We start from the raw sequence: 26,841 nt of genomic DNA, 5'->3' as shown, positions 1-26,841 counted from the left end.
ATACTGGAGGAGTTCAGCAGGTCGGAGTAACACAGATACTGGGGGAGTAAAACAGGTTGGAGTAACACAGATACTGGGGGAGTTCAGCAGGTCAGAGTAACACAGATATTGGGGGAGTTCAGCAGGTCAGTGTAACACAGATACTGGGGGAGTTCAGCAGGTCGGAGTAACACAGATACTGGGGGAGTTCAGCAGGTCGGAGTATCACAGATACTGGAGGAGTTCAGCAGGTCGGAGTAACTCAGATACTGGAGGAGTTCAGCAGGTCAGAGTAACACAGATACTGGGGGAGTTCAGCAGGTCGGAGTAAAACAGATACTGGGGGAGTTCAGCAGGTCAGAGTAACACAGATATTGGGGGAGTTCAGCAGGTCAGTGTAACACAAGTACTGGGGGAGTTCAGCAGGTCGGAGTAACACAGATACTGGGGGAGTTCAGCAGGTCGTAGTAACACAGAAACTGGGGGAGTTCAGCAGGTCGGAGTAACACAGATTCTGGGGGAGTTCAGCAGGTCAGAGTAACACAGATATTGGGGGAGATCAGCAGGTCAGTGTAACACAGATACTGGGGGAGTTCAGCAGGTCGGAGTAACACAGATACTGGGGGAGTTCAGCAGGTCGTAGTAACACAGAAACTGGGGGAGTTCAGCAGGTCGGAGTATCACAGATACTGGAGGAGTTCAGCAGTTCGGAGTATCACAGATACTGGGGGAGTTCAGCAGGTCGAAGTTACACAGATACTGGGGGAGTTCAGCAGGTCGGAGTAACACAGATACTGGGGGAGTTCAGCAGGTCGGAGTAACACAGATACTGGGGGAGTTCAGCAAGTCGGAGTAACACAGATACTGGGGGAGTTCAGCAGTTCGGAGAAACACAGATACTGGGGGAGTTCAGCAGGTCGAAGTTACACAGATACTTGGGGTGTTCAGCAGGTCGGAGTAACACAGATACTGGGGGAATTCAGCAGGTCGGAGTAACACAGATACTGGGGGAGTTCAGCAAGTCGGAGTAACACAGATACTGGGGGAGTTCAGCAGGTCAGAGTAACACAGATATTGGGGGAGTTCAGCAGGTCAGTGTAACACAAGTACTGGGGGAGTTCAGCAGGTCGGAGTAACACAGATACTGGGGGAGTTCAGCAGGTCGTAGTAACACAGAAACTGGGGGAGTTCAGCAGGTCGGAGTAACACAGATTCTGGGGGAGTTCAGCAGGTCAGAGTAACACAGATATTGGGGGAGTTCAGCAGGTCAGTGTAACACAGATACTGGGGGAGTTCAGCAGGTCAGAGTAACACAGATACTGGGGGAGTTCAGCAGGTCGTAGTAACACAGAAACTGGGGGAGTTCAGCAGGTCGGAGTATCACAGATACTGGAGGAGTTCAGCAGGTCAGAGTAACACAGATACTGGGGGAGTTCAGCAGGTCGGAGTAACACAGAGACTGGGGGAGTTCAGCAGTTCGGAGTATCACAGATACTGGGGGAGTTCAGCAGGTCGAAGTTACACAGATACTGGGGGAGTTCAGCAGGTCGGAGTAACACAGATACTGGGGGAATTCAGCAGGTCGGAGTAACACAGATACTGTGGGAGTTCAGCAAGTCGGAGTAACACAGATACTGGGGGAGTTCAGCAGTTCGGAGAAACACAGATACTGGGGGAGTTCAGCAGGTCGAAGTTACACAGATACTGGGGGTGTTCAGCAGGTCGGAGTAACACAGATACTGGGGGAATTCAGCAGGTCGGAGTAACACAGATACTGGGGGAGTTCAGCAGTTCGGAGTAACACAGATACTGGGGGAGTTCAGCAGGTCGGAGTATCACAGATACTGGAGGAGTTCAGCAGGTCGGAGTAACTCAGATACTGGAGGAGATCAGCAGGTCGGAGTAACACAGATACTGGGGGAGTTCAGCAGGTCAGAGTAACACAGATATTGGGGGAGTTCAGCAGGTCGGAGTATCACAGATACTGGAGGAGTTCAGCAGGTCGGAGTAACTCAGATACTGGAGGAGTTCAGCAGGTCGGAGTAACACAGATACTGGGGGAGTAGAGCAGGTCGGAGAAACACAGATACTGGGGGAGTTCAGCAGGTCGAAGTTACACAGATACTGGGGGTGTTCAGCAGGTCAGAGTAACACAGATACTGGGGGTGTTCAGCAGGTCAGAGTAACACAGATACTGGGGGAGTTCAGCAGGTCAGAGTAACACAGATACTGGGGGAGTTCAGCAGGTCGGAGTAACACAGATACTGGGGGAGTTCAGCAGGTCGGAGTAACACAGATACTGGGGGAGTAGAGCAGGTCGGAGTAACACAGATACTGGGGGAGTTCAGCAGGTCGGAGTATCACAGATACTGGAGGAGTTCAGCAGGTCGGAGTAACTCAGATACTGGAGGAGTTCAGCAGGTCGGAGTAACACAGATACTGGGGGAGTAGAGCAGGTCTGAGTAACACAGATACTGGGGGAGTTCAGCAGGTCGTAGTAACACAGATACTGGGGGAGTTCAGCAGGTCAGTGTAACACAGATACTGGGGGAGTTCAGCAGGTCGGAGTAACACAGATACTGGGGGAGTTCAGCAGGTCGGAGTATCACAGATACTGGAGGAGTTCAGCAGGTCGGAGTAACTCAGATACTGGAGGAGATCAGCAGGTCGGAGTAACACAGATACTGGGGGAGTTCAGCAGGTCAGAGTAACACAGATATTGGGGGAGTTCAGCAGGTCGGAGTATCACAGATACTGGAGGAGTTCAGCAGGTCGGAGTAACTCAGATACTGGAGGAGTTCAGCAGGTCGGAGTAACACAGATACTGGGGGAGTAGAGCAGGTCGGAGAAACACAGATACTGGGGGAGTTCAGCAGGTCGAAGTTACACAGATACTGGGGGTGTTCAGCAGGTCAGAGTAACACAGATACTGGGGGTGTTCAGCAGGTCAGAGTAACACAGATACTGGGGGAGTTCAGCAGGTCAGAGTAACACAGATACTGGGGGAGTTCAGCAGGTCGGAGTAACACAGATACTGGGGGAGTTCAGCAGGTCGGAGTAACACAGATACTGGGGGAGTAGAGCAGGTCGGAGTAACACAGATACTGGGGGAGTTCAGCAGGTCGGAGTATCACAGATACTGGAGGAGTTCAGCAGGTCTGAGTAACTCAGATACTGGAGGAGTTCAGCAGGTCGGAGTAACACAGATACTGGGGGAGTAGAGCAGGTCTGAGTAACACAGATACTGGGGGAGTTCAGCAGGTCGTAGTAACACAGATACTGGGGGAGTTCAGCAGGTCAGTGTAACACAGATACTGGGGGAGTTCAGCAGGTCGGAGTAACACAGATACTGGGGGAGTTCAGCAGGTCGGAGTAACACAGATATTGGGGGAGTTCAGCAGGTCAGTGTAACACAGATACTGGGGGAGTTCAGCAGGTCGGAGTAACACAGATACTGGGGGAGTTCAGCAGGTCGGAGTAACACAGATACTGGGGGAGTTCAGCAGGTCAGAGTAACACAGATACTGGGGGAGTAGAGCAGGTCGGAGTAACACAGATACTGGGGGAGTTCAGCAGGTCAGAGTAACACAGATACTGGGGGAGTTCAGCAGGTCAGAGTAACACAGATATTGGGGGAGTTCAGCAGGTCAGTGTAACACAGATACTGGGGGAGTTCAGCAGGTCGGAATAACACAGATACTGGGGGAGTTCAGCAGGTCGTAGTAACACAGAAACTGGGGGAGTTCAGCAGGTCGGAGTATCACAGATACTGGAGGAGTTCAGCAGGTCAGAGTAACACAGATACTGGGGGAGTTCAGCAGGTCGGAGTAACACAGAGACTGGGGGAGTTCAGCAGTTCGGAGTATCACAGATACTGGGGGAGTTCAGCAGGTCGTAGTAACACAGATACTGGGGGAGTTCAGCAGGTCAGTGTAACACAGATACTGGGGGAGTTCAGCAGGTCGGAGTAACACAGATACTGGGGGAGTTCAGCAGGTCGGAGTAACACAGATATTGGGGGAGTTCAGCAGGTCAGTGTAACACAGATACTGGGGGAGTTCAGCAGGTCGGAGTAACACAGATACTGGGGGAGTTCAGCAGGTCGGAGTAACACAGATACTGGGGGAGTTCAGCAGGTCAGAGTAACACAGATACTGGGGGAGTAGAGCAGGTCGGAGTAACACAGATACTGGGGGAGTTCAGCAGGTCAGAGTAACACAGATACTGGGGGAGTTCAGCAGGTCAGAGTAACACAGATATTGGGGGAGTTCAGCAGGTCAGTGTAACACAGATACTGGGGGAGTTCAGCAGGTCGGAATAACACAGATACTGGGGGAGTTCAGCAGGTCGTAGTAACACAGAAACTGGGGGAGTTCAGCAGGTCGGAGTATCACAGATACTGGAGGAGTTCAGCAGGTCAGAGTAACACAGATACTGGGGGAGTTCAGCAGGTCGGAGTAACACAGAGACTGGGGGAGTTCAGCAGTTCGGAGTATCACAGATACTGGGGGAGTTCAGCAGGTCGAAGTTACACAGATACTGGGGGAGTTCAGCAGGTCGGAGTAACACAGATACTGGGGGAATTCAGCAGGTCGGAGTAACACAGATACTGGGGGAGTTCAGCAAGTCGGAGTAACACAGATACTGGGGGAGTTCAGCAGTTCGGAGAAACACAGATACTGGGGGAGTTCAGCAGGTCGAAGTTACACAGATACTGGGGGTGTTCAGCAGGTCGGAGTAACACAGATACTGGGGGAATTCAGCAAGTCGGAGTAACACAGATACTGGGGGAGTTCAGCAAGTCGGAGTAACACAGATACTGGGGGAGTTCAGCAGTTCGGACTAACACAGATACTGGGGGAGTTTAGCAGGTCGTAGTAACACAGAAACTGGGGGAGTTCAGCAGGTCGGAGTATCACAGATACTGGAGGAGTTCAGCAGGTCGGAGTAACACAGATACTGGGGGGGTTCAGCAGGACAGAGTAACACAGATACTGGGGGAGTTCAGCAGGTCGGAGTAACACAGATACTGGGGGAGTTCAGCAGGTCGGAGTAACACAGATACTGGGGGAGTTCAGCAGGTGAGAGTAACACAGATACTGGGGGAGTTCAGCAGGTCGTAGTAACACAGATACTGGGGGAGTTCAGCAGTTCACAGATACTGGGGGAGTTCTGCAAGTCAGAGTAACACAGATACTGGGGGAGTTCAGCAGGTCGGAGTAACTCAGATACTGGGGGAGTTCAGCAGGTCAGAGTAACACAGATATTGGGGGAGTTCAGCAGGTCAGTGTAACACAGATACTGGGGGAGTTCAGCAGGTCAGAGTAACACAGATACTGGGGGAGTTCAGCAGGTCGGAGTAACTCAGATACTGGGGGAGTTCAGCAGGTCAGAGTAACACAGATATTGGGGGAGTTCAGCAGGTCAGTGTAACACAGATGGGGAGTTCAACAGGTCGGAGTAACACAGATACAGGGGGAGTTCAGCAGGTCGGAGTAACACAGATACTGGGGGAGTTCAGCAGGTCAGTGTAACACAGATACTGGGGGAGTTCAGCAGGTCGTAGTAACACAGATACTGGGGGAGTTCAGCAGGTCAGAGTAACACAGATACTGGGGGAGTTCAGCAGGTCAGTGTAACACAGATACTGGGGGAGTTCAGCAGATCGGAGTATCACAGATACTGGAGGAGTTCAGCAGGTCAGAGTAACTCAGATACTGGAGGAGTTCAGCAGGTCGGAGTAACACAGATACTGGGGGAGTTCAGCAGTTCGGAGTAACACAGATACTGGGGGAGTAGAGCAGGTCGGAGTAACACAGATACTGGGGGAGTTCAGCAGGTCGGAGTATCACAGATACTGGAGGAGTTCAGCAGGTCGGAGTAACTCAGATACTGGAGGAGTTCAGCAGGTCGGAGTAACACAGATACTGGGGGAGTAGAGCAGGTCGGAGTAACACAGATACTGGGGGAGTTCAGCAGGTCAGAGTAACACAGTTATTGGGGGAGTTCAGCAGGTCAGTGTAACACAGGTACTGGGGGAGTTCAGCAGGTCGGAGTAACACAGATACTGGGGGAGTTCAGCAGGTCGTAGTAACACAGAAACTGGGGGAGTTCAGCAGGTCGGAGTAACACAGATACTGGGGGAGTTCAGCAGGTCAGAGTAACACAGATATTGGGGGAGTTCAGCACGTCAGTGTAACACAGATACTGGGGGAGTTCAGCAGTTCGGAGTAACACAGATACTGGGGGAGTTCAGCAGGTCGTAGTAACACAGAAACTGGGGGAGTTCAGCAGGTCAGAGTATCACAGATACTGGAGGAGTTCAGCAGGTCAGAGTAACACAGATACTGGGGGAGTTCAGCAGGTCGGAGTAACACAGATACTGGGGGAGTTCAGCAGTTCCGAGTATCACAGATACTGGGGGAGTTCAGCAGGTCAGAGTAACACAGATACTGGGGGAGTTCAGCAGGTCAGAGTAACACAGATACTGGGGGAGTTCAGCAGGTCGGAGTAACACAGATACTGGGGGAGTTCAGCAGGTCAGAGTAACACAGATACTGGGGGAATTCAGCAGGTCGGAGTAACACAGATACTGGGGGAGTTCAGCAAGTTGGAGTAACACAGATACTGGGGGAGTTCAGCAGGTCGAAGTTACACAGATACTGGGGGAGTTCAGCAGGTCGGAGTAACACAGATACTGGGGGAATTCAGCAGGTCGGAGTAACACAGATACTGGGGGAGTTCAGCAAGTCGGAGTAACACAGATACTGGGGGAGTTCAGCAGTTCGGAGTAACACAGATACTGGGGGAGTTCAGCAGGTCGGAGTATCACAGATACTGGAGGAGTTCAGCAGGTCGGAGTAACTCAGATACTGGAGGAGTTCAGCAGGTCGGAGTAACACAGATACTGGGGGAGTAGAGCAGGTCGGAGTAACACAGATACTGGGGGAGTTCAGCAGGTCCGAGTAACACAGATACTGGGGGAGTTCAGCAGGTCAGAGTAACACAGATACTGGGGGAGTTCAGCAGGTCGGAGTAACACAGATACTGGGGGAGTAGAGCAGGTCGGAGTAACACAGATACTGGGGGAGTTCAGCAGGTCGGAGTATCACAGATACTGTTCAGCAGGTCGGAGTAACTCAGATACTGGAGGAGTTCAGCAGGTCGGAGTATCACAGATACTGGGGGAGTTCAGCAGGTCGGAGTATCACAGATACTGGAGGAGTTCAGCAGGTCGGAGTATCACAGATACTGGGGGAGTTCAGCAGGTCGGAGTATCACAGATACTGGAGGAGTTCAGCAGGTCAGAGTAACACAGATACTGGGGGAGTTCAGCAGGTCGTAGTAACACAGATACTGGGGGAGTTCAGCAGGTCAGAGTAACACAGATACAGGGGAGTTCAGCAGGTCAGTGTAACACAGATGGGGAGTTCAGCAGGTCGGAGTAACACAGATACTGGGGGAGTTCAGCAGGTCGGAGTAACACAGATACTGGGGGAGTTCAGCAGGTCAGAGTAACACAGATACTGGGGGAGTTCAGCAGGTCAGTGTAACACAGATGGGGAGTTCAGCAGGTCGGAGTAACACAGATACTGGGGGAGTTCAGCAGGTCGGAGTAACACAGATACTGGGGGAGTTCAGCAGGTCAGTGTAACACAGATACTGGGGGAGTTCAGCAGGTCAGTGTAACACAGATACTGGGGGAGTTCAGCAGGTCGGAGTAGCACAGATACTGGAGGAGTTCAGCAGGTCAGAGTAACTCAGATACTGGAGGTGTTCAGCAGGTCGGTATAACACAGATACTGGGGGAGTAGAGCAGGTCGGAGTAACACAGATACTGGGGGAGTTCAGCAGGTCAGAGTAACACAGATACTGGGGGAGTAGAGCAGGTCGGAGTAACACAGATACTGGGGGAGTTCAGCAGGTCAGAGTAACACAGATACTGGGGGAGTTCAGCAGGTCAGTGTAACACAGATACTGGGGGAGTTCAGCAGGTTGGAGTAACACAGATACTGGGGGAGTTCAGCAGGTCAGAGTAACACAGTTACTGGGGGAGTTCAGCAGGTCAGAGTAACACAGATACTGGGGGAGTTCAGCAGGTCAGTGTAACACAGATACTGGGGGAGTTCAGCAGGTCAGTGTAACACAGATACTGGAGGAGTTTAGCAGGTCGGAGTAACACAGAAAATGGGGGAGTTCAGCAGTTTGGAGTAACACAGATACTGGGGGAGTTTAGCAGGTCGTAGTAACACAGAAACTGGGGGAGTTCAGCAGGTCGGAGTATCACAGATACTGGAGGAGTTCAGCAGGTCAGAGTAACACAGATACTGGGGGAGTTCAGCAGGTCGGAGTAACACAGATACTGGGGGAGTTCAGCAGGTCGAAGTTACACAGATACTGGGGAGTTCAGCATGTTGGAGTAACACAGATACTGGGGGAGTTCAGCAGGTCGGAGTATCACAGATACTGGGGGAGTTCAGCAGGTCGAAATTACACAGATACTGGGGGAGATCAGCAGTTCGGAGTAACACAGATACTGGGGGAGTTCAGCAGGTCGGAGCATCACAGATACTGGGGGAGTTCAGCAGGTCGAAGTAACACAGATACTGGGGGAGTTCAGCAGGTCGGAGTGACACAGATACTGGGGGAGTTCAGCAGGTCGTAGTAACACAGATACTGGGGGAGTTCAGCAGGTCGGAGTAACACAGATACTGGGGGAGTTCAGCAGGTCGAAGTAACACAGATACTGGGGGAGTTCAGCAGGTCGGTGTAACACAGATACTGGGGGAGTTCAGCAGGTCGTAGTAACACAGATACTGGGGGAGTTCAGCAGGTCAGAGTAACACAGATACTGGGGGAGTACAGCAGGTCAGTGTAACACAGATACTGGGGGACTTCAGCAGGTCGGAGTATCAGATACTGGAGGAGTTCAGCAGGTCGGAGTAACACAGATACTGGAGGAGTTCAGCAGGTCGGAGTAACACAGATATTGGGGGAGTTCAGCAGGTCAGTGTAACACAGATGGGGAGTTCAGCAGGTCGGAGTAACACAGATACTGGGGGAGTTCAGCAGGTCGGAGTAACACAGATACTGGGGGAGTTCAGCAGGTCAGTGTAACACAGATACTGGGGGAGTTCAGCAGGTCGTAGTAACACAGATACTGGGGGAGTTCAGCAGGTCAGTGTAACACAGATACTGGGGGAGTTCAGCAGGTCGGAGTATCACAGATACTGGAGGAGTTCAGCAGGTCAGAGTAACTCAGATACTGGAGGAGTTCAGCAGGTCGGAGTAACACAGATACTGGGGGAGTAAAGCAGGTCGGAGTAACACAGATACTGGGGGAGTTCAGCAGGTCAGAGTAACACAGATATTGGGGGAGTTCAGCAGGTCAGTGTAACACAGATACTGGGGGAGTTCAGCAGGTCGGAGTAACACAGATACTGGGGGAGTTCAGCAGGTCGGAGTATCACAGATACTGGAGGAGTTCAGCAGGTCGGAGTAACTCAAATACTGGAGGAGTTCAGCAGGTCAGAGTAACACAGATACTGGGGGAGTTCAGCAGGTCGGAGTAACACAGATACTGGGGGAGTTCAGCAGGTCAGAGTAACACAGATATTGGGGGAGTTCAGCAGGTCAGTGTAACACAAGTACTGGGGGAGTTCAGCAGGTCGGAGTAACACAGATACTGGGGGAGTTCAGCAGGTCGTAGTAACACAGAAACTGGGGGAGTTCAGCAGGTCGGAGTAACACTGATTCTGGGGGAGTTCAGCAGGTCAGAGTAACACAGATATTGGGGGAGTTCAGCAGGTCAGTGTAACAGAGATACTGGGGGAGTTCAGCAGGTCGGAGTAACACAGATACTGGGGGAGTTCAGCAGGTCGTAGTAACACAGAAACTGGGGGAGTTCAGCAGGTCGGAGTATCACAGATACTGGAGGAGTTCAGCAGGTCAAAGTAACATAGATACTGGGGGAGTTCAGCAGGTCGGAGTAACACAGAGACTGGGGGAGTTCAGCAGTTCGGAGTATCACAGATACTGGGGGAGTTCAGCAGGTCGGAGTAACACAGATACTGGGGGAATTCAGCAGGTCGGAGTAACACAGATACTGGGGGAGTTCAGCAAGTCGGAGTAACACAGATACTGGGGGAGTTCAGCAGTTCGGAGAAACACAGATACTGGGGGAGTTCAGCAGGTCGAAGTTACACAGATACTGGGGGTGTTCAGCAGGTCGGAGTAACACAGATACTGGGGGAATTCAGCAGGTCGGAGTAACACAGATACTGGGGGAGTTCAGCAAGTCGGAGTAACACAGATACTGGGGGAGTTCAGCAGGTCAGAGTAACACAGATATTGGGGGAGTTCAGCAGGTCAGTGTAACACAAGTACTGGGGGAGTTCAGCAGGTCGGAGTAACACAGATACTGGGGGAGTTCAGCAGGTCGTAGTAACACAGAAACTGGGGGAGTTCAGCAGGTCGGAGTAACACAGATTCTGTGGGAGTTCAGCAGGTCAGAGTAACACAGATATTGGGGGAGTTCAGCAGGTCAGTGTAACACAGATACTGGGGGAGTTCAGCAGGTTGGAGTAACACAGATACTGGGGGAGTTCAGCAGGTCGGAGTAACACAGATACTGGGGGAGTTCAGCAGGTCAGTGTAACACAGATACTGGGGGAGTTCAGCAGGTCGTAGTAACACAGAAACTGGGGGAGTTCAGCAGGTCGGAGTATCACAGATACTGGAGGAGTTCAGCAGGTCAGAGTAACACAGATACTGGGGGAGTTCTGCAGGTCGGAGTAACACAGAGACTGGGGGAGTTCAGCAGTTCGGAGTAACACAGATACTGGGGGAGTTCAGCAAGTCGGAGTAACACAGACACTGGGGGAGTTCAGCAGTTCAGAGAAACACAGATACTGGGGGAGTTCTGCAGGTCGGAGTAACACAGAGACTGGGGGAGTTCAGCAGTTCGGAGTAACACAGATACTGGGGGAGTTCAGCAAGTCGGAGTAACACAGATACTGGGGGAGTTCAGCAGTTCGGAGAAACACAGATACTGGGGGTGTTCAGCAGGTCGGAGTAACACAGATACTGGGGGAATTCAGCAGGTCGGAGTAACACAGATACTGGGGGAGTTCAGCAAGTCGGAGTAACACAGATACTGTGGGAGTTCAGCAGTTCGGAGTAACACAGATACTGGGGGAGTTCATCCGGTCAGAGTAACACAGATACTGGGGGAGTACAGCAGGTCAGTGTAACACAGATACTGGGGGAGTTCAGCAGGTCAGAGTATCACAGATACTGGAGGAGTTCAGCAGGTCGGAGTAACTCCGATACTGGAGGAGTTCAGCAGGTCGGAGTAACACAGATACTGGGGGAGTTCAGCAGGTCAGAGTAACACAGATACTGGGGGAGTACAGCAGGTCAGTGTAACACAGATACTGGGGGAGTTCAGCAGGTCGGAGTATCACAGATACTGGAGGAGTTCAGCAGGTCGGAGTAACACAGATACTGGGGGAGTTCAGCAGGTCGGAGTAACTCAGATACTGGAGGAGTTCAGCAGGTCGGAGTAACACAGATACTGGGGGAGTAGAGCAGGTCGGAGAAACACAGATACTGGGGGAGTTCAGCAGGTCGAAGTTACACAGATACTGGGGGTGTTCAGCAGGTCAGAGTAACACAGATACTGGGGGTGTTCAGCAGGTCAGAGTAACACAGATACTGGGGGAGTTCAGCAGGTCAGAGTAACACAGATACTGGGGGAGTTCAGCAGGTCGGAGTAACACAGATACTGGGGGAGTTCAGCAGGTCGGAGTAACACAGATACTGGGGGAGTAGAGCAGGTCGGAGTAACAGAGATACTGGGGGAGTTCAGCAGGTCGGAGTATCACAGATACTGGAGGAGTTCAGCAGGTCGGAGTAACTCAGATACTGGAGGAGTTCAGCAGGTTGGAGTAACACAGATACTGGGGGAGTAGAGCAGGTCGGAGTAACACAGATACTGGGGGAGTTCAGCAGGTCGTAGTAACACAGATATTGGGGGAGTTCAGCAGGTCAGTGTAACACAGATACTGGGGGAGTTCAGCAGGTCGGAGTAACACAGATACTGGGGGAGTTCAGCAGGTCGGAGTAACACAGATATTGGGGGAGTTCAGCAGGTCAGTGTAACACAGATACTGGGGGAGTTCAGCAGGTCGGAGTAACACAGATACTGGGGGAGTTCAGCAGGTCGTAGTAACACAGAAACTGGGGGAGTTCAGCAGGTCGGAGTAACACAGATACTGGGGGAGTTCAGCAGGTCAGAGTAACACAGATATTGGGGGAGTTCAGCAGGTCAGTGTAACACAGATACTGGGGGAGTTCAGCAGGTCGGAGTAACACAGATACTGGGGGAGTTCAGCAGGTCGTAGTAAACACAGAAACTGGGGGAGTTCAGCAGGTCGGAGTATCACAGATACTGGAGGAGTTCAGCAGGTCGGAGTAACACAGATACTGGGGGAGTTCAGCAGGTCAGTGTAACACAGATACTGGGGGAGTTCAGCAGGTCGTAGTAACACAGATACTGGGGGAGTTCAGCAGGTCAGAGTAACACAGATACTGGGGAGTTCAGCAGTTCGGAGTAACACAGATACCAGGGGAGTAGAGCAGGTCGGAGTAAAACAGATACTGGGGGAGTTCATCAGGTCGGAGTAACACAGATACTGGGGGAGTTTAGCAGGTCGTAGTAACACAGAAACTGGGGGAGTTCAGCAGGTCGGAGTATCACAGATACTGGAGGAGTTCAGCAGGTCGGAGTAACACAGATACTGGGGGGGTTCAGCAGGTCAGAGTAACACAGATACTGGGGGAGTTCAGCAGGTCGGAGTAACACAGATACTGGGGGAGTTCAGCAGGTCGGAGTAACACAGATACTGGGGGAGTTCAGCAGGTGAGAGTAACAGAGATACTGGGGGAGTTCAGCAGGTCGAAGTTACACAGATACTGGGGGTGTTCAGCAGGTCGGAGTAACACAGATACAGGGGGAATTCAGCAGGTCGGAGTAACACAGATACTGGGGGAGTTCAGCAAGTCGGAGTAACACAGATACTGGGGGAGTTCAGCAGGTCAGAGTAACACAGATATTGGGGGAGTTCAGCAGGTCAGTGTAACACAAGTACTGGGGGAGTTCAGCAGGTCGGAGTAACACAGATACTGGGGGAGTTCAGCAGGTCGTAGTAACACAGAAACTGGGGGAGTTCAGCAGGTCGGAGTAACACAGATTCTGTGGGAGTTCAGCAGGTCAGAGTAACACAGATATTGGGGGAGTTCAGCAGGTCAGTGTAACACAGATACTGGTGGAGTTCAGCAGGTTGGAGTAACACAGATACTGGGGGAGTTCAGCAGGTCTTAGTAACACAGAAAGTGGGGGAGTTCAGCAGGTCGGAGTATCACAGATACTGGAGGAGTTCAGCAGGTCGGAGTAACACAGATACTGGGGGGGTTCAGCAGGTCAGAGTAACACAGATACTGGGGGAGTTCAGCAGGTCGGAGTAACACAGATACTGGGGGAGTTCAGCAGGTCGGAGTAACACAGATACTGGGGGAGTTCAGCAGGTGAGAGTAACACAGATACTGGGGGAGTTCAGCAGGTCGTAGTAACACAGATACTGGGGGAGTTCAGCAGTTCACAGATACTGGGGGAGTTCTGCAAGTCAGAGTAACTCAGATACTGGGGGAGTTCAGCAGGTCAGAGTAACACAGATACTGGGGGAGTTCAGCACGTCGGAGTAACTCAGATACTGGGGGAGTTCAGCAGGTCAGAGTAACACAGATACTGGGGGATTTCAGCAGTTCGGACTAACACAGATACTGGGGGAGTTCAGCAGATCGGAGTAACACAGATACTGGGGGAGTTCAGCAGGTCGGAGTAACACAGATACTGGGGGAGTTCAGCAGGTCGGTGTAACACAGATACTGGGGGAGTTCAGCAGGTCGGAGTAACACAGATACTGGGGGAGTTCAGCAGGTCAGAGTAACACATATACTGGGGGAGTAGAGCAGTTCTGAGTAACACAGATACTGGGGGAGTTCAGCAGGTCAGAGTAACACAGATACTGGGGGAGTAGAGCAGGTCGGAGTAACACAGATACTGGGGGAGTTCAGCAGGTCGGAGTAACACAGATACTGGGGGAGTTCAGCAGGTCAGAGTAACACAGATACTGGGGGAGTTCAGCAGGTCAGTGTAACACAGATACGGGGAGTTCAGCAGGTTGGAGTAACACAGATACTGGGGGAGTTCAGCAGGTCAGAGTAACACAGATACTGGGGGAGTTCAGCAGGTCAGAGTAACACAGATACTGGGGGAGTTCAGCAGGTCAGAGTAACACAGATACTGGGGGAGTTCAGCAGGTCGGAGTAACACAGATACTGGGGGTGTTCAGCAGGTCGAAGTTACACAGATACTGGGGAGTTCAGCATGTTGGAGTAACACAGATAATGGGGGAGTTCAGCAGGTCGGAGTATCACAGATACTGGGGGAGTTCAGCAGTTCGGAGTAACACAGATACTGGGGGAGTTCAGCAGGTCGGAGTAACACAGATACTGAGGGAGATCAGCAGGTCGGAGTAACACAGATACTGGGGGAGTTCAGCAGGTCGGAGTAACACAGATACTGGGGGAGTTCAGCAGGTCGGAGTAACACAGATACTGGGGGAGTTCAGCAGTTCGGAGTATCACAGATACTGGGGGAGTTCAGCAGGTCGAAGTAACACAGATACTGGGGGAGTTCAGCAGGTCGGAGTATCACAGATACTGGGGGAGTTCAGCAGTTCGGAGTCACACAGATACTGGGGGAGTTCAGCAGTTCGGAGTATCACAGATACTGGGGAGTTCAGCAGGTCGTAGTAACACAGATACTGGGGGAGTTCAGCAGGTCTGAGTAACACAGATACTGGGGGAGTTCAGCAGGTCAGAGTAACACAGATACTGGGGGAGTTCAGCAGGTCAGAGTAACACAGATACTGAGGGAGTTCAGCAGGTCGGAGTAACACAGATACTGGGGGAATTCAGCAGGTCGGAGTAACACAGATACTGGGGGAGTTCAGCAAGTCGGAGTAACACAGATACTGGGGGAGTTCAGCAGTTCGGAGTAACACAGATACTGGGGGAGTTCAGCAGGTCGGAGTATCACAGATACTGGAGGAGTTCAGCAGGTCGGAGTAACTCAGATACTGGAGGAGTTCAGCAGGTCGGAGTAACACAGATACTGGGGGAGTAGAGCAGGTCGGAGTAACACAGATACTGGGGGAGTTCAGCAGGTCCGAGTAACACAGATACTGGGGGAGTTCAGCAGGTCGGAGTAACACAGATACTGGGGGAGTTCAGCAGGTCGGAGTAACACAGATACTGGGGGAGTTCAGCAGGTCGGAGTAACACAGATACTGGGGGAATTCAGCAGGTCAGAGTAACACAGATATTGGGGGAGTTCAGCAGGTCAGAGTAACACAGATACTGAGGGAGTTCAGCAGGTCGGAGTAACACAGATACTGGGGGAGTTCAGCAGGTCAGAGTAACACAGATACTGGGGGAGTTCAGCAGGTCGGAGTAACACAGATACTGGGGGAATTCAGCAGGTCAGAGTAACACAGATACTGGGGGAGTTCAGCAGGTCAGAGTAACACAGATACTGAGGGAGTTCAGCAGGTCGGAGTAACACAGATACTGGGGGAATTCAGCAGGTCGGAGTAACACAGATACTGGGGGAGTTCAGCAAGTCGGAGTAACACAGATACTGGGGGAGTTCAGCAGTTCGGAGTAACACAGATACTGGGGGAGTTCAGCAGGTCGGAGTATCACAGATACTGGAGGAGTTCAGCAGGTCGGAGTAACTCAGATACTGGAGGAGTTCAGCAGGTCGGAGTAACACAGATACTGGGGGAGTAGAGCAGGTCGGAGTAACACAGATACTGGGGGAGTTCAGCAGGTCCGAGTAACACAGAAACTGGGGGAGTTCAGCAGGTCGGAGTAACACAGATACTGGGGGAGTTCAGCAGGTCAGAGTAACACAGATATTGGGGGAGTTCAGCACGTCAGTGTAACACAGATACTGGGGGAGTTCAGCAGGTCGTAGTAACACAGAAACTGGGGGAGTTCAGCAGGTCGGAGTATCACAGATACTGGAGGAGTTCAGCAGGTCAGAGTAACACAGATACTGGGGGAGTTCAGCAGGTCGGAGTAACACAGATACTGGGGGAGTTCAGCAGTTCCGAGTATCACAGATACTGGGGGAGTTCAGCAGGTCAGAATAACACAGATACTGGGGGAGTTCAGCAGGTCAGAGTAACACAGATACTGGGGGAGTTCAGCAGGTCGGAGTAACACAGATAACTGTGGGAGTTCAGCAGGTCGGAGTAACACAGATACTGGGGGAGTTCAGCAGGTCAGAGTAACACAGATACTGGGGGAATTCAGCAGGTCGGAGTAACACAGATACTGGGGGAGTTCAGCAAGTCGGAGTAACACAGATACTGGGGGAGTTCAGCAGTTCGGAGAAACACAGATACTGGGGGAGTTCAGCAGGTCAAAGTTACACTGATACTGGGGGAGTTCAGCAGGTCGGAGTAACACAGATACTGGGGGAATTCAGCAGGTCGGAGTAACACAGATACTGGGGAGTTCAGCAAGTCGGAGTAACACAGATACTGGGGGAGTTCAGCAGTTCGGAGTAACACAGATACTGGGGGAGTTCAGCAGGTCGGAGTATCACAGATACTGGAGGAGTTCAGCAGGTCGGAGTAACTCAGATACTGGAGGAGTTCAGCAGGTCGGAGTAACACAGATACTGGGGGAGTAGAGCAGGTCGGAGTAACACAGATACTGGGGGAGTTCAGCAGGTCCGAGTAACACAGATACTGGGGGAGTTCAGCAGGTCGGAGTAACACAGATACTGGGGGAGTTCAGCAGGTCGGAGTAACACAGATACTGGGGGAGTAGAGCAGGTCGGAGTAACACAGATACTGGGGGAGTTCAGCAGGTCGGAGTATCACAGATACTGTTCAGCAGGTCGGAGTAACTCAGATACTGGAGGAGTTCAGCAGGTCGGAGTATCACAGATACTGGGGGAATTCAGCAGGTCGGAGTATCACAGATACTGGAGGAGTTCAGCAGGTCGGAGTATCACAGATACTGGGGGAGTTCAGCAGTTCGGAGTATCACAGATACAGGAGGAGTTCAGCAGGTCAGAGTAACACAGATACTGGGGGAGTTCAGCAGGTCGTAGTAACACAGATACTGGGGGAGTTCAGCAGGTCAGAGTAACACAGATACTGGGGAGTTCAGCAGTTCGGAGTAACACAGATACTAGGGGAGTAGAGCAGGTCGGAATAAAACAGATACTGGGGGAGTTCAGCAGGTCGGAGTAACACAGACACTGGGGGAGTTCAGCAGGTCGTAGTAACACAGAAACTGGGGGAGTTCACAGGTCGGAGTATCACAGATACTGGAGGAGTTCAGCAGGTCGGAGTAACACAGATACTGGGGGGGTTCAGCAGGTCAGAGTAACACAGATACTGGGGGAGTTCAGCAGGTCGGAGTAACACAGATACTGGGGGAGTCCAGCAGGTCAGAGTAACACAGATACTGGGGGAGTTCAGCAGGTGAGAGTAACACAGATGCTGGGGGAGTTCAGCAGGTCGGAGTAACACAGATACTGGGGGAGTTCAGCAGGTCGGAGTAACACAGATACTGGGGGAGTTCAGCAGGTGAGAGTAACACAGATGCTGGGGGAGTTCAGCAGGTCGTAGTAACACAGATACTGGGGGAGTTCAGCAGTTCAGTGTATCACAGATACTGGGGGAGTTCAGCAAGTCAGAGTAACTCAGATACTGGGGGAGTTCAGCAGGTCAGAGTAACACAGATACTGGGGGAGTTCAGCAGGTCGGAGTAACTCAGATACTGGGGGAGTTCAGCAGGTCAGAGTAACACAGATACTGGGGGAGTTCAGCAGTTCGGAGTAACACAGATACTGGGGGAGTTCAGCAGGTCGGAGTAACACAGATACTGGGGGAGTTCAGCAGGTCGGAGTAACACAGATACTGGGGGAGTTCAGCAGGTTGGTGTAACACAGATACTGGGGGAGTTCAGCAGGTCGGAGTATCACAGATACTGGAGGAGTTCAGCAGGTCGGAGTAACACAGATACTGGAGGAGTTCAGCAGGTCGGAGTAACACAGATACGGGGGGAGTAGAGCAGGTCAGAGTAACACAGATACTGGGGGAGTTCAGCAGGTCAGAGTAACACAGATACTGGGGGAGTTCAGCAGGTCGGAGTAACACATACTGGGGGTGTTCAGCAGGTCGGAGTACCACAGATACTGGGGGCGTTCAGCAGGTCGGAGTAACAGAGATACTGGGGGAGTTCAGCAGGTCAGAGTAACACAGATACTGGGGGAGTAGAGCCGGTCGGAGTAACATAGATACTGGGGGAGTTCAGCAGGTCAGAGTAACACAGATACTGGGGGTGTTCAGCAGGTCAGAGTAACACAGAAAATGGGGGTGTTCAGCAGGTCGGAGTATCACAGATACTGGAGGAGTTCAGCAGGTCAGAGTAACACAGATACTGGGGGAGTTCAGCAGGTCGGAGTAACACAGATACTGGGGGAGTTCAGCAGTTCGGAGTATCACAGATACTGGGGGAGTTCAGCAGGTCGAAGTTACACAGATACTGGGGAAGTTCAGCAGGTCGGAGTAACACAGATACTGGGGGAGTTCAGCAGGTCGGAGTAACACAGATACTGGGGGAATTCAGCAGGTCAGAGTAACACAGATACTGGGGGAGTTCAGCAGGTCAGAGTAACACAGATACTGAGGGAGTTCAGCAGGTCGGAGTAACACAGATACTGGGGGAATTCAGCAGGTCGGAGTAACACAGATACTGGGGGAGTTCAGCAAGTCGGAGTAACACAGATACTGGGGGAGTTCAGCAGTTCGGAGTAACACAGATACTGGGGGAGTTCAGCAGGTCGGAGTATCACAGATACTGGAGGAGTTCAGCAGGTCGGAGTAACTCAGATACTGGAGGAGTTCAGCAGGTCGGAGTAACACAGATACTGGGGGAGTAGAGCAGGTCGGAGTAACACAGATACTGGGGGAGTTCAGCAGGTCCGAGTAACACAGATACTGGGGGAGTTCAGCAGGTCGGAGTAACACAGATACTGGGGGAGTTCAGCAGGTCGGAGTAACACAGATACTGGGGGAGTTCAGCAGGTCGGAGTAACACAGATACTGGGGGAATTCAGCAGGTCAGAGTAACACAGATATTGGGGGAGTTCAGCAGGTCAGAGTAACACAGATACTGAGGGAGTTCAGCAGGTCGGAGTAACACAGATACTGGGGGAGTTCAGCAGGTCAGAGTAACACAGATACTGGGGGAGTTCAGCAGGTCGGAGTAACACAGATACTGGGGGAATTCAGCAGGTCAGAGTAACACAGATACTGGGGGAGTTCAGCAGGTCAGAGTAACACAGATACTGAGGGAGTTCAGCAGGTCGGAGTAACACAGATACTGGGGGAATTCAGCAGGTCGGAGTAACACAGATACTGGGGGAGTTCAGCAAGTCGGAGTAACACAGATACTGGGGGAGTTCAGCAGTTCGGAGTAACACAGATACTGGGGGAGTTCAGCAGGTCGGAGTATCACAGATACTGGAGGAGTTCAGCAGGTCGGAGTAACTCAGATACTGGAGGAGTTCAGCAGGTCGGAGTAACACAGATACTGGGGGAGTAGAGCAGGTCGGAGTAACACAGATACTGGGGGAGTTCAGCAGGTCCGAGTAACACAGATACTGGGGGAGTTCAGCAGGTCGGAGTAACACAGATACTGGGGGAGTTCAGCAGGTCGGAGTAACACAGATACTGGGGGAGTTCAGCAGGTCGGAGTAACACAGATACTGGGGGAATTCAGCAGGTCAGAGTAACACAGATACTGGGGGAGTTCAGCAGGTCAGAGTAACACAGATACTGAGGGAGTTCAGCAGGTCGGAGTAACACAGATACTGGGGGAGTTCAGCAGGTCAGAGTAACACAGATACTGGGGGAGTTCAGCAGGTCGGAGTAACACAGATACTGGGGGAGTTCAGCAGGACGGAGTATCACAGATACTGGGGGAGTTCAGCAGGTTGGAGTATCACAGATACTGGGGGAGTTCAGCAGGTCGGAGTAACACAGATACTGGAGGAGTTCAGCAGGTCAGAGTAACACAGATACTGGGGGAGTTCAGCAGGTCAGCGTAACACAGATACTGGAGGAGTTCAGCAGGTCAGAGTAACACAGATACTGGGGGAGTTCAGCAGGTTGGAGTAACAGAGATACTCGGGGAGTTCAGCAGGTCAGAGTAACACAGATACTGGAGAAGTTCAGCAGGTCGGAGTATCACAGATACTAGGGGAGTTCAGCAGGTCGGAGTAACACAGATACTGGGGGAGTTCAGCAGGTCGGAGTAACACAGATACTGGGGGAGTTCAGCAGGTCAGTGTAACACGGGGAGTTCAGCAGGTCGGAGTAACACAGATACTGGGGGAGTTCAGCAGTTCGGAGTATCACAGATACTGGGGGAGTTCAGCAGGTCGGAGTATCACAGATACTGGAGGAGTTCAGCAGGTCGGAGTATCACAGATACTGGGGGAGTTCAGCAGGTCGGAGTATCACAGATACTGGAGGAGTTCAGCAGGTCAGAGTAACACAGATACTGGGGGAGTTCAGCAGGTCGGAGTAACACAGATACTGGGGGAGTAGAGCAGGTCGGAGTAACACAGATACTGGGGGAGTTCAGCAGGTCGGAGTATCACAGATACTGGAGGAGTTCAGCAGGTCGGAGTAACTCAGATACTGGAGGAGTTCAGCAGGTCGGAGTAACACAGATACTGGGGGAGTAGAGCAGGTCGGAGTAACACAGATACTGGGGGAGTTCAGCAGGTCAGAGTAACACAGTTATTGGGGGAGTTCAGCAGGTCAGTGTAACACAGGTACTGGGGGAGTTCAGCAGGTCGGAGTAACACAGATACTGGGGGAGTTCAGCAGGTCGTAGTAACACAGAAACTGGGGGAGTTCAGCAGGTCGGAGTAACACAGATACTGGGGGAGTTCAGCAGGTCAGAGTAACACAGATATTGGGGGAGTTCAGCACGTCAGTGTAACACAGATACTGGGGGAGTTCAGCAGGTCGGAGTAACACAGATACTGGGGGAGTTCAGCAGGTCGTAGTAACACAGAAACTGGGGGAGTTCAGCAGGTCGGAGTATCACAGATACTGGAGGAGTTCAGCAGGTCAGAGTAACACAGATACTGGGGGAGTTCAGCAGGTCGGAGTAACACAGATACTGGGGGAGTTCAGCAGTTCCGAGTATCACAGATACTGGGGGAGTTCAGCAGGTCAGAGTAACACAGATACTGGGGGAGTTCAGCAGGTCAGAGTAACACAGATACTTGGGGAGTTCAGCAGGTCGGAGTAACACAGATACTGGGGGAGTTCAGCAGGTCAGAGTAACACAGATACTGGGGGAATTCAGCAGGTCGGAGTAACACAGATACTGGGGGAGTTCAGCAAGTCGGAGTAACACAGATACTGGGGGAGTTCAGCAGTTCGGAGAAACACAGATACTGGGGGAGTTCAGCAGGTCAAAGTTACACAGATACTGGGGGAGTTCAGCAGGTCGGAGTAACACAGATACTGGGGGAATTCAGCAGGTCGGAGTAACACAGATACTGGGGGAGTTCAGCAAGTCGGAGTAACACAGATACTGGGGGAGTTCAGCAGGTCGGAGTATCACAGATACTGGAGGAGTTCAGCAGGTCAGAGTAACACAGATACTGGGGGAGTTCAGCAGGTCGTAGTAACACAGATACTGGGGGAGTTCAGCAGGTCAGAGTAACACAGATACTGGGGAGTTCAGCAGTTCGGAGTAACACAGATACTAGGGGAGTAGAGCAGGTCGGAATAAAACAGATACTGGGGGAGTTCAGCAGGTCGGAGTAACACAGATACTGGGGGAGTTCAGCAGGTCGGAGTAACACAGATACTGGGGGAGTAGAGCAGGTCGGAGTAACACAGATACTGGGGGAGTTCAGCAGGTCGGAGTATCACAGATACTGTTCAGCAGGTCGGAGTAACTCAGATACTGGAGGAGTTCAGCAGGTCGGAGTATCACAGATACTGGGGGAGTTCAGCAGGTCGTAGTAACACAGATACTGGGGGAGTTCAGCAGGTCAGAGTAACACAGATACTGGGGAGTTCAGCAGTTCGGAGTAACACAGATACTAGGGGAGTAGAGCAGGTCGGAATAAAACAGATACTGGGGGAGTTCAGCAGGTCGGAGTAACACAGACACTGGGGGAGTTCAGCAGGTCGTAGTAACACAGAAACTGGGGGAGTTCAGCAGGTCGGAGTATCACAGATACTGGAGGAGTTCAGCAGGTCGGAGTAACACAGATACTGGGGGGGTTCAGCAGGTCAGAGTAACACAGATACTGGGGGAGTTCAGCAGGTCGGAGTAACACAGATACTGGGGGAGTTCAGCAGGTCGGAGTAACACAGATACTGGGGGAGTAGAGCAGGTCGGAGTAACACAGATACTGGGGGAGTTCAGCAGGTCGGAGTATCACAGATACTGTTCAGCAGGTCGGAGTAACTCAGATACTGGAGGAGTTCAGCAGGTCGGAGTATCACAGATACTGGGGGAGTTCAGCAGGTCGGAGTATCACAGATACTGGAGGAGTTCAGCAGGTCGGAGTATCACAGATACTGGGGGAGTTCAGCAGGTCGGAGTATCACAGATACTGGAGGAGTTCAGCAGGTCAGAGTAACACAGATACTGGGGGAGTTCAGCAGGTCGTAGTAACACAGATACTGGGGGAGTTCAGCAGGTCAGAGTAACACAGATACTGGGGAGTTCAGCAGTTCGGAGTAACACAGATACTGGGGGAGTTCAGCAGGTCGGAGTATCACAGATACTGGAGGAGTTCAGCAGGTCAGTGTAACACAGATACTGGGGGAGTAGAGCAGGTCGGAATAAAACAGATACTGGGGGAGTTCAGCAGGTCGGAGTAACACAGACACTGGGGGAGTTCAGCAGGTCGTAGTAACACAGAAACTGGGGGAGTTCAGCAGGTCGTAGTAACACAGATACTGGGGGAGTTCAGCAGGTCGGAGTATCACAGATACTGGGGGAGTTCAGCAGGTTGGAGTATCACAGATACTGGGGGAGTTCAGCAGGTCAGAGTAACACAGATACTGGAGGAGTTCAGCAGGTCAGAGTAACACAGATACTGGGGGAGTTCAGCAGGTCAGAGTAACACAGATACTGGAGGAGTTCAGCAGGTCAGAGTAACACAGATACTGGGGGAGTTCAGCAGGTTGGAGTAACACAGATACTCGGGGAGTTCAGCAGGTCAGAGTAACACAGATACTGGAGAAGTTCAGCAGGTCGGAGTATCACAGATACTAGGTGAGTTCAGCAGGTCGGAGTAACACAGATACTGGGGGAGTTCAGCAGGTCGGAGTAACACAGATACTGGGGGAGTTCAGCAGGTCAGTGTAACACAGATGGGGAGTTCAGCAGGTCGGAGTATCACAGATAATGGAGGAGTTCAGCAGGTCAGAGTAACACAGATACTGGGGGAGTTCAGCAGGTCAGTGTAACACAGATACTAGGGGAGTTCAGCAGGTCGGAGTAACACAGATACTGGGGGAGTTCAGCAGTTCGGAGTATCACAGATACTGGGGGAGTTCAGCAGGTCGGAGTATCACAGATACTGGAGGAGTTCAGCAGGTCGGAGTATCACAGATACTGGTGGAGTTCAGCAGGTCGGAGTATCACAGATTCTGGAGGAGTTCAGCAGGTCAGAGTAACACAGATACTGGGGGAGTTCAGCAGGTCGGAGTAACACAGATACTGGGGGAGTTCAGCAGGTCGGAGTAACACAGATACTGGGGGAGTTCAGCAGGTCGTAGTAACACAGATACTGGGGGAGTTCAGCAGGTCAGAGTAACACAGATACTGCGGGAGTAGAGCCGGTCGGAGTAACACAGATACTGGGGGAGTTCAGCAGGTCGGAGTATCACAGATACTGGAGGAGTTCAGCAGGTCAGAGTAACACAGATACTGGGGGAGTTCAGCAGGTCGGAGTAACACAGATACTGGGGGAGTTCAGCAGGTCGGAGTAACACAGATACTCGGGGAGTTCAGCAGGTCAGGCAGCATCTACGGAGGGAAGTAAACAGTGGAGATTTTGGGCAGAGACCCTTCATCAGGAATGAGTTCTCCCAGCACTTTGTGTGTTTTACCTTGGATTTCCAACACCAGCAAAATCTCCTGTGTTTATGCTTAGCAGGTCAGGCTGCATCTGTGGAACAAGTCAACATTTGGATTTGTAACCCTTCCAAGATCCGAATCTTTGACCATTTTCTCGTTCCACGGATGCTTTCTGATTTATTTAGCCTTTCCATTTAGAAACTGGAGCCGTTTGTGCATGTTTTTTGAAGGCAACAAAAGCTGTCTGACCCAGGGTGGGTCAGGGCAGCGAGCACCCATGGGCAAAGTGAGGCCCAATGTAAAAGTGACCTTGATAACAATTCCCTTTCCGTCAGCTGATGTCATGGGTAATGATGCTCACTGTGCCTCTATCCCGGCACATATTGGAACTACTGGGAGTAGCCAGTCAGGTGTGTGTATTATTGGGATTAGAAAGGGATGGCAGTACCTGTCGGCCTTCACTGCCACCGTCATGCAATCAGTTGCTGTCCCTTTATTGATTAAAAGGCAGAACTACAGTGGATGTAGTGAGGATGCCTCCAATAGTGTGAGACTAGGACCAAAGGACAGAGCCTCAGAATAGACAAACATCCCTTAAGAACAGAGATGAGGGGAATTTCTTAAGCCAGAGCATGGCAAATCTGTGGAATTCATTGCTACAGACAGCTGCAGAGGGCAAAACATTGGATATACTTAAAGCAGCGGTTGATTGGTAAGGGCATCAGAGGATACGGGGAGAAGGCAGGAGAATGGGGTCGAGAGTGAAAATAATTCAGCCATAAAGGAATGGCGGAGCAGACTCAATGGGTCAAGCAGCCTAATTCTGCTCCTATGTCTGATTCCAGCCTCATTTTATTTAGGTCTCATCATCTCTGTCACTGTCATCTCTGGACATTTAACCAGCCCACATCTTGCGGGGTCTCCCGTGACATGTAAGTTGGTGTCAGCATACTGTCATGAGATGGTTGTCTAGACACAGAGATGTTGGCCTCTTCCCCATGGTTTCCCTCACCATCATGGCAGTGCTTCCTGTGGCTGCAGTGAGGAGTGGCCGTTTAGCTCACTACCCATCAGTCAGTGCAGCTCTGGGCTCCATCTCATGACCCTGGTGGTTGCTGTTTCAGCCCAACACTGTGGCATTATTGTGACGGACCTTTGCCCAATTATTTTTGAGGAACCATCATTAGTTCCATATGCAGTGCAGGTTTAGTTTGCCAGAAGATAGGGGAAAGACAAACTTCGGGTGATGGTTTGCAAGTGTGTCGGGAAGGAGTTGTGCGGCAGGTGGGAGGTAGGAATGGGATTAATCAGCTAGACAACTTGTGCAATCTACTTTGATGGTTTATCACTGAATTTATAGTCTATGAAGCCCTGTTTAGACTATACTTTGAGTATTGCATTCAGTTATGGTCATCTCATTGCAGGATGTAGAAGTTTAGAGAGGCTGCAGAAAAGATTTACCAGGATGCTGCCTGGACTAGAGCACATGTCCATGAAGATAGGCTGAGTAAGCTTGGATTTTTCTCTTTGGAGTGAAGGAGGATGAGAGGTGACTTGATGGAGGTGCAAAATATGATTAGAGGCACAGAGTGAATAGCCTGCACCTTTTTCCAAGAGGTCATTATTTTAAGGAGATTTGAGGTAAGTTTAGGCAGGATGTCAGATATAAATTTTTTACACAGAAATTGGCGGGTGTTCAAGTTACACTACCAGGGGTTCTGGTAGAGGCTGATACATTAGGGACATTTAAGAAATTCTCAGAAAGGCACATGGATGATAGAAAAATGAAGGGCCATGTAGGAAGGACGGGTTAGGTTGATCTTAGTGTAGGTTAAAAGGCCAACAGGGCCAAAAGGCCTGCACTGTGCTGTAGTGTTCGATGTTCTATGTTCTGAAGTTGATGAACTTTAACAAATGTTTTTCACAGCAAGCAGCCGAGCTGGAACAGAAGCAGAATGAGATAGAGAAGAAGAAACTGCTGGGAGAGGTTGTGAAGTACAGCAATGTCATTCAGGTAATCTGCTGTACCGGTTTCGTGTGTGTCCCTGTGCCGACTCTGCAGCCTGCCTGCCTTCAGTTCTCTGCAGCTGTTGGCTGCCTGGTTCAGGAGAAGGGCAGCCTGCTGCCTAGGTGACTTTATGCATTTGCTTGTTCTCAAAATCTCTCAGCCTTAAGACCACAAGTCCTGTCAAAGAAGAACCCCGTACGATTCGACTGAATATGCCACTTCAGTGTGTCGGGGTGGAGTGCTGATGTGGTGAATGTGTCATCACCAGCTATTAGCAACACACACAAAACGTGGGGGGAACCCAGCAGGTCAGGCAGCATCTATGCAAGGACTGAGCTGTCGATGTTTTGCACCAAGAAACTTCATCAGGATTGGAAAGGAAGGGGTCAGGAGCCAGGATAAGAAGGTTGGGGAGTGGAAGGAGGAAGGAGGTAAAGGGGAGAAGTGCCTAGAAGTTAGAGAAATCAACATTGATGACATCAGGTTGGAGGCTACCCAAGCAGACGTTGCTCCTCCAGCCTGAGTTTGATCTCACTGTGGCAGGAGACGAGGGCATGGACAATTGTCAGACTGGGAAT

The 26,841-nt window shown here is 51.5% G+C and overlaps 1 protein-coding gene across 1 annotated transcript in view; it reads left to right on the top strand.

Moving 5' to 3' along the window:
* itpr2 (inositol 1,4,5-trisphosphate receptor, type 2) overlaps positions 1-26,841 on the top strand; it is a 308,708-nt gene that overhangs the window by 73,200 nt on the left and 208,667 nt on the right. The window contains exon 4 of the mRNA XM_059987723.1: positions 26,183-26,269. Within this exon, the coding sequence (XP_059843706.1) occupies positions 26,183-26,269 (87 nt within the window). The remainder of the gene's footprint in view (positions 1-26,182; positions 26,270-26,841) is intronic.

This window comes from Hypanus sabinus, chromosome 13 (assembly GCF_030144855.1).
Source record: "Hypanus sabinus isolate sHypSab1 chromosome 13, sHypSab1.hap1, whole genome shotgun sequence".
Lineage (NCBI taxonomy): Eukaryota > Metazoa > Chordata > Chondrichthyes > Myliobatiformes > Dasyatidae > Hypanus > Hypanus sabinus.
This window is presented reverse-complemented; position numbering and strand designations above follow the sequence as displayed.